Source organism: Nestor notabilis, unplaced genomic scaffold (genome assembly GCF_000696875.1).
Source record: "Nestor notabilis isolate BGI_N333 unplaced genomic scaffold, ASM69687v1 scaffold8996, whole genome shotgun sequence".
In the NCBI taxonomy this organism is placed as follows: Eukaryota; Metazoa; Chordata; class Aves; order Psittaciformes; family Psittacidae; genus Nestor; species Nestor notabilis.
Genome location: NW_009933266.1, coordinates 1 through 8,083, shown reverse-complemented (window position 1 = coordinate 8,083; position 8,083 = coordinate 1). Strand labels below are relative to the sequence as shown.

The window sequence follows — 8,083 nt, the reverse complement described above, 5'->3', positions numbered from 1 at the left end:
GAAAGAAAATAGTAATCTTTTAACTTGTTAGCTTGGTATGTTTTCTCTCAAATGGGGGGAAAACAATAACAGAAAACCAACAAAATTTTCTTCACTTTCACCAAAACCTACTTATATTCTTAAAGTGTTCTGAAACATCAAATCATAGAATGGTTTTGGGTGGAAGGGACCTTAAACATCTTCCATCACTTAGAGAACTTGACAAAATCTGAAGCCATTGGTCCAAGTTTTTGGAGTTTACAGAGCTTAACAAGTTAACCACTGCATTTCCCCCGTTTCCTGGCAATTTGTTTTTTTAATTTCAGTCACTAGTGTGCTCACTAATGCCAAGTGTCAGATTTATGCTGCAGGTGCTGCAAAAGCATTTAAATAAATAATAATTTCATATTTCTATGAATGTTGTCCAGTAAGAAAGATTCAGATTAAAAATAATAATAGTCTAACACTTAAAATCTGAGATAACAATTTCTACCGCGACATTACTTCTACATTCCCACAGACTGCAGTAGAATCCCAGCTTTCTCTCACCTTCTTTGTTTCCAGTTTCTGCAGGAACTGGAAGAGAAGCATTGTGCTGAACAGCTGCATTGGCAACAGCATTAGCAGTAACAGTAAAAGCTGTTTGTGGAACAAGCCGTGGCATCAGTGGCACCAGTCGACGACCTTCTATAGACCATTCGGAAGAGCTATTTGGTCCAGACATACTAAACAGAAATGAATGTGCTGTAAGTATATTGCAGAGTTTCCAAAACACTCAGTACTCTTATTTAATAGGCTTTTTTCAACAGTGAAAGTCTAAAAGGCAGTTTCTAAAGACATACTACAGCAATAACCTTCAACTGTCTTCATTTCATTTCATGTTTCCCTCCCATAGAAATCCTAAGAGTTGCTGCTTCTTTACCTGTTTTGTTTTAAAGAGCCCTTAAGGGGACAGAGATGTGTGGATGTCATGCTCAAAACCCCCATATTAGATTAGCTACTATTCACGTGGAGTTGGTACACTCTCTACTTCTGGATGACAAAAATACCTACACAACAATAGACGTGTAAGTTGGATGTGTTAATACCTACACATCCAATAAAGGACTACTGGAATTTTACATCTACTACTACATTACAGGGAAAAACTCTTCAGCTTCTAAAGCAAATCTTGTTTTACCTGAGCAGAAGAGTTTCTCAGGCTTACTAAACTAGTCCCAAACAAGGTAATAGAACATGAAATGATTTAAATACACCCCAAGCATCTTACTCAATAGGAACCGGCCTGCTGCTCCAATTTTCTCTTAACCTTAGTACTTACAAACTGGAATGCTTCCAAAAAAAACGCTGTTCTTATCTAGATGGAAGAAGTATTTCTGTTTATGACTTATTACACGAGTCATTTGTCAAGTCAGCAAAACCAAAATGGCAAATCATTTTTCAACGCTGTTATGTTCTTAAGCAAATCAACCCATTTTAATGTATTAATATATTCTGAAAATACAACTTCTCACGTGAGCTATTGCAAGCAAGTTGCAGTAAAAGCTACCACAAATTAGTTTGTAAAATGCAGAGGATCTGCTCTGTTGTTAAATCCTGATACACTTCAGTGTTCTTCATATATATATTCATACAGTGTAAGCAGAGCTACATCAGCCGAGACAAAAATACATCTTTCCAATAAAAATTAAGACTACAAAAGTTGCACATAGCAAAGCTAGAAAGTGGGCTTACTTAATGAGTTAGAGAGAATTATTTAAGTCAAATACTGTATTACCAACCATCACTTACAAAGAATTACCACAGGAAAAATAAACTGATGCAGCACTTCACAATTGCACCTTGTCTGGATAATAATATCGCATCCATCTGAAGTTCAACACCTCAGGACAAACTTTATGCTCGTTCTGTAAAATGCTAAAAACAGAACTACTACTTAAAAAGGAAACTTGATTCAAGAAAATAAACCTGATTTGACAACTAAATGCTTATTCTTATTTTTTCCCCTTTCTTTAAAGGAGTGTAAGGAAGTTGGTGGGTTTTGTTCGGTAACAGCATACTTCTAGCTCTTTCAACTTGAACACTGAAACACTAAAATGTTAAAAGTCCTTTTGCAGCACTAAAACAGTATGCTGATTTTGGCAAGTCTCAGATCTATTGTATAACTGCTAACTCAAACTGGCCTGCTATTTGTATGATTTCCTTTTTTTCTCCCCGTGACACCTAATCTACAATAGTCAAAACTAAAAATCAATGGCTGCAACACCAAAAAAGAAGAAATAGACAGACACTTCCAATCCCGCTCTGTTTAAAGACAGTTCTTAATAGTAAGACAGTTAAGTAACTATTAAAGATACATAAGCACTTGCCCTCTTGCTCCTCTCCAGCTTTCAAAATCATCTGGAGCTTGCAAAAGCAAAGGCAAGGAGGAACCAGCCCAGTGGATGCCAGCACAGCAGCTGCATCAAGCAGGAAGGGTGGACACGTCACCAGTTAAGTTGCTGCAGTGTTTTTAACTCTTACCACTTTTTCCACGCTCTGTGCTGATATGCTGCTTTCCACTGATCTCTGCCACCTCTTTCTCTCCCTTTCTCTTTCTGTGTAGTTAAGTCCCTCTTAATATAACTTTTCTGAAAGCATTTAAATAAAATTAAAGCTAAAACAAAAAACAACTTCATCCTGCTTACAGATTTCTCTATTTTCTCCACCCTCTGTTTCTTCTGGCCTATGTCTGAGAAACCTCCTTCATAGAATCCCAGACTGGTTTGGGTTGGAAGGGACCTTAAAGCTCATCCAGTCCAAACCCCCTGCCACGGGCAGGGACAATTCCACTAGAGCAGGTTGCTCCAAGCCCCTATGTCCAACCTGGCCTTGAACACTGCCAGGGATGGGGCAGACACAGCTTCTCTGGGCACCCTGTGCCAGCACCTCAGCACCCTCACAGGGAAGAACATCTTCCGTGACAAAAGACTGTTTCTTATATTGTCTTTGTACAGTGAATGGGATGCCTCCAAATCCAAAACTAAATGGTACTAAGTAACTGTTTCTAGTTCCCCATCCGATACTGTAATTCCTTTACCCATACACTGTTTTAACTCCCCTTGCTTAAAGCACCATCAATCTTCAAAGTTCTATCTTTCAGTTAAGGCAAAATGGATTTTCCAAAGGGTACCTTTGATATCACATAGAAAATGACCTGTAGCTTACTTGTGTGCAATAGTCGTTAGACGTTCATCATTTACTGCCCTCCGAACTTCAGCACGATGTCTCTCCGTTGAAATACTATTAAAAACAGCAATATATTTTAGTCAAAGGGAGACAGGAACATTTATCTAAAACTTCTAGCCTGAAATTAAACTTACGAATAATCTACTCAAGAGACAAAAAGGGAACAGGCATTTACATTTAAGAGATTGTCACTTAACTTTTGCTATCACAGGGAGAAAGAATGAATGTACTGTTGTTCAAATATGTTACTGAAGGATAAAAAGAACATTGCTGTTCATAGCAAAACAGCTAGAATCCAACCTCCTAATGAGAGCAATAAATTTAAAGCATGTGGCAGAAAAATTTGCACAGAACACTCAGCATTCTTTCTTGAAAACAACCTTGAAGTTCTACCTTGATGAAGCCAGCACATACTCGTGAGCTACCTGTAAGCTTTTGATGCTGTATCTCACAGAGCACCAAAATGGTAAAGCTTCAACCACAGAGGCACAGTTGTTTTCCTTGTTAAAAAGTCAAAGCAGAAGAGGAATTAAACCTCCACAAGATGGAGAATTTCTTCTCTGAATTAAGATTTGCTTTGTGATACTAGTGATAGAAAAAAAGCAGGCAATACCTTAGAAGAAAACAGGTCACTGGATCTTATTTTAAAGAGGTCAGGGTTACCTAAGCACTTTAGAGAGTTCTCCAAGAAGATCCTTCTTCTCTTTCGTAAGGTCTCCCTGTGCACGTAAGGCACTGATGACACCTGCATATGCTTCCAGTTCTGAAGAATTAGAACAAATAGGATTTTATTTAGTGCTCACAGCAAAGGGGAAAAAACGTTATTTGCAGTGTTACTGACAGTATTCTATTCATTTGCAAAATCATTAAGAGGAACATGTCTTTCAATTATTTAGTACTTTTCAAAGGAGATTGATGATTTAGAACTCTCTCAGTCAATTACTCTGCAGCGTACAGCTTTTCTACGAAACAATTCTATCATCACAGAGGATGATCTAGTTTATAAACCCAACTGAATAGGTCAAGCTCTGAGTTGACAGTTCAACCAGAAAGCTTGAAGAAACAATCCCCAAATTTGGAGAGAAGCTCAGAATTAGAAGCAGGAGAAGAACACCTTTTAACATGTAGCCTTGTTAGAAGTTCCACAGAAAAGCTTGGATTGAAAAAGAACTGCATTATCAAAAGAGCAACTGGGTTTTCCATAATGCCTTTCCTTAATGAGCGTGGAGAACATCAGCTCTAGTCTGTTAAATACAATCATCACAATCTTTTATGCCCATTTACTTGAGATGTACAACTACTTCAATCTGAAAAGGACACAACACACTGAACTACACCTGCTCAACACAAAAGAAACAATTAGGCTACTCTTAAATGTAGAGGTACTCTTGACTGTAGGACTATCACAAAGATTAACTCACCAACATACGACTCTGGTTTAAGGTGAATTTATAATCCCATGTGACCTATGTAAATGTCATGCCACCAGTGTTTTAATAAAAATCAAATAGTCAAAGGCTTCTGAAATGTCTGAATTGTGTCCTATGAAGCAGGGTGAAAATACACCTAACAAAATAATGGAGTCTGCTGATTTGCCAAAGAATGACTCGTTGTTCTAAGCTTAGCACAGTGTAAGGAAACATTACGGTAACTCCTGCTTTAAACCAGAAACACAAATTCCTTTGATACTTCCATAGTTGGCTTTGTCACCCCCACTTCAGTGGCCAACCCAAACCAACCCCACAAGAGACCCCAGTTAACCAAAATAAAAGGGGTATGCCAAAGCCTAACACCTCTGATGTTTGCTGCAAAAGAAAAGAGTGCTGCTCTTCTGAAAAGCTTTCAGTTTAGGATTCCAAAGAGCTAATTTACAAATCAAATCAAGGAACTGTGCTGAAAAGAAGTCCTGCTCTCCTGTCCTGATTAAGCAGACAAAACACAAAGCAGAGTCCCTTTGGTTAACTATGCAGCCTTACACAAGGATGTTGAGTGACCTACAGAAGCAGTTACAGCTTCAGTTATAAAACATTTGCTAATTAATGCAATGATTATTACTAATATCAACATTTATTTAGACAACCATGTTACAATATTTAAGATACTAATTATTTTCCCCTGTTAACAACATAAACTAATTCTCAGATATAACTGTATAATTATTAATTTTTTTTTTCCTTTCTGCATTTTTGATAGAGATTCTCTAGACCAGGACATTAAAAATGCACATTTTGGAAGATAGTAAAGATTTCAGAACAGTTGTAACTAGCTTCATCACCCTTATTCAGGCCAGGCTGGATGGGGCTTGGAGCAACCTGCTCTAGTGGAAGGTGTCCCTGCCTGTGGCAGGGGGTTGGAACTGGAGGAGCTTTAAAGGTCCCTTCCAACCCAAACTGTTCTGTGATTCTATGTAGCAATTACTCTTTCCAACAGAAAACACATCAAACAGCTTCACAAAACAGGTTCCATAGATAAATATCACTATTCCAAGCGTAAGGTGCTACCATCATGCCTTTACTCGGGCATAAACCACAAATGCTACAGAACTATGCTAGGTACTGCACACCTCAGGATGCACTTCAGCCTCACCTACACCACTGCATTTCACTCGTGATGAAGCACGATGGATGTTGGGCTGAGAGCTGGAAAAGCAGGACCCTCTAAAGCAGATGAATATTGCTGGATATAACCCTTAGACAGCTACTCGCTCCCACTGCCCGTGCTCCTTCACCCTCCAGTCCTGCAGTACATCTATTTAAACTCAAGAGCTTCTCTTCCCTAGCAAACACAGGGCTCTTACAGGCTCTGACCCTCTGTTGCACACGCAGGGCCCCCTTGTGGGGACACAGCTCATGCCAGGGAAAAAAAAAGAGGGGAAAGGAAAAAAAAAAAAAAAACCAGAAAGAGGGTTTTATTATTTATTTCTTTTCCTGTCAGCCTAGGTTATGTCATTGAAGGAGGTGTAGCTGCAGTTCTGTTTGGCTCAGCTGCACCAGCAAGGTTCTGCCAGCAGCTGGGGTGGGAGTTTTTTTTCCATGCTCCCAGCCAGCAGAGCTACGTTAACAAAATTTAGCAGCACAAATCCAGTCCAAATCTTTTGGCATCCTGCACTTTCTCTAGGTTTTTGTGCTTCTTGAGCCTCGCTTAAGGCCTAGAGCACTCACCTTAATGGGTGTGCAGCTTAGCTGTAATGTTGTGTGCAACATCGCTGTTTCAACTGAATGCAAATCCCAGCTTCCCAAGAAATGAAATAAACAGGGAAAATAAATTCTCAACTCTGAGAAAATAGAGGGGATGGCTTCATATTGTACACGAGCTTTGGCACAGTTAAGAAGTGCAGCACATCATCTCTTAACGTCCAAGTAAACTGAGAACGAGAAAAGCTGTGACTTGACAGTCACAGGAAGTTAGAGGGAGTCTCGACTTTCTTCCTGACATCATCTCCTGCATTATGCTCCTCAGAAGAAAGTCTGACCAGAAATAGAAGGGTTTTTTATTTCTCTTCTAGTATTATGCATCATTTAAGTGGCAAAAAACTCTTTAACTAAAGAAATTCATCTCTAAGAACCCAGAAACAACCGCACAAGATCAGACCAATGGTCTAACAAAGGAGGCTCTCCTGTGATAGCCAGAAGTAGACGTGTGAGGAAAGAGCAAATATTTTTATTACCTTCCAAAACACAAAAGCATGTCTCACACATTTACAAGGACAGAGCACCAAAAAGCCTCCCAACACATATCTCTGATCAGGCAGGGGTCTCAGATGCTGAACACTGCAAAAAGCTCCTGATTTTATGACAGTTGAGAACACATTGTTTTCACACTTCCCTGATGATTTGTGTAACTGCAGATCACAGACCATCACAGATTCTTTTTCTACCTTTATCACTTGAACTCAGCCCCACAGTGCTGGTTAAACCAGGGCTCCACGGGGGTATTTGGTACAAAAAGGTGTCCAACACAGAACTGAAAACCAAACGAGGACCCTCCTCTCACAGAGTATCCCGTGCATGTTAACAGTCATAGAAAGAACAGCAATGCAACACTGCACCATCAAGGAAGAGATGGACTAGGACATCCGTGAGAAACTCGACCAAACCAAAACAATTCTGCTCTATTCATTTCGCTCTGGCAGAGAGCATCTGCCAAACATCATTTTAAGCCAGGGCTGTCAAACCAATGACACATGCAGAATGCAGGAAATGACTTGTAAGTTGCCTGTAGACATATTAAAGTATTCCATGGAAGCAGCAGGCAGGCAAATCTTAAAAGGGCAAACATACAGACCCACAAATTGTATCTTACTGTACCCAGTTTGCGAAGGATCCTCTTGCATTCATCTCTGCTGAGATCCAGAAGAGTTGGCCACACCACTGGCATCTTTCCCTCCTGTTTGCGCTCCTGGAGAGCTCAGCCTCGCTGGAAAAGGCACATAAATACAGTAAGAGCAAGCCTGTCACGTATTGATTTCCCAAACCGATTGATGTAAACTCTCCTCAGCCTGCTCACAACTCCACCGACACATTCCCTCCCATCCCCACACTCCAACCTTTTTAATGGCATGCTTTGCCACGCAGGAACCCCCAGCAGTTTCACAAGGGCACAGACCTCCTGTACTCTCTAGCTCAGCTCCACCACCCGAGCCTTTTTACCGAGTTTCCCACCTCCTTCTCAAGCCCTTTTTCACGCCGAAACGCTCTCCGAATTGATGTTCCAGTCTCCTCCCTCTCTTTATGCACAGAGCACCTATTATAAGAACTCTTCCAGCTAACCGCACGCTCCCCCTTCCCCCCGGGGGATGCATTTAGCACCAGCCTATTATATGACAGAACGGCAAAAAACACGGTGAAAATTCGCTTTCCAACACTAACACCCCCCC

General features: G+C 40.3%; 1 protein-coding gene across 1 annotated transcript in view; it reads right to left on the bottom strand.

Moving 5' to 3' along the window:
* The window catches only part of LOC104407487 (chromosome unknown open reading frame, human C11orf30), a 37,349-nt gene extending 29,765 nt beyond the window's left edge, over positions 1–7,584 (bottom strand). Inside the window, exons 1-4 of the mRNA XM_010016788.1 lie at positions 7,515–7,584; positions 3,871–3,970; positions 3,187–3,261; positions 529–704 (exon numbers count right to left, since the gene is read on the bottom strand). Of these exons, the coding sequence (XP_010015090.1) occupies positions 529–704; positions 3,187–3,261; positions 3,871–3,970; positions 7,515–7,584 (421 nt within the window). The remainder of the gene's footprint in view (positions 1–528; positions 705–3,186; positions 3,262–3,870; positions 3,971–7,514) is intronic.
* Between the last annotated feature and the right edge of the window lie 499 nt (positions 7,585–8,083).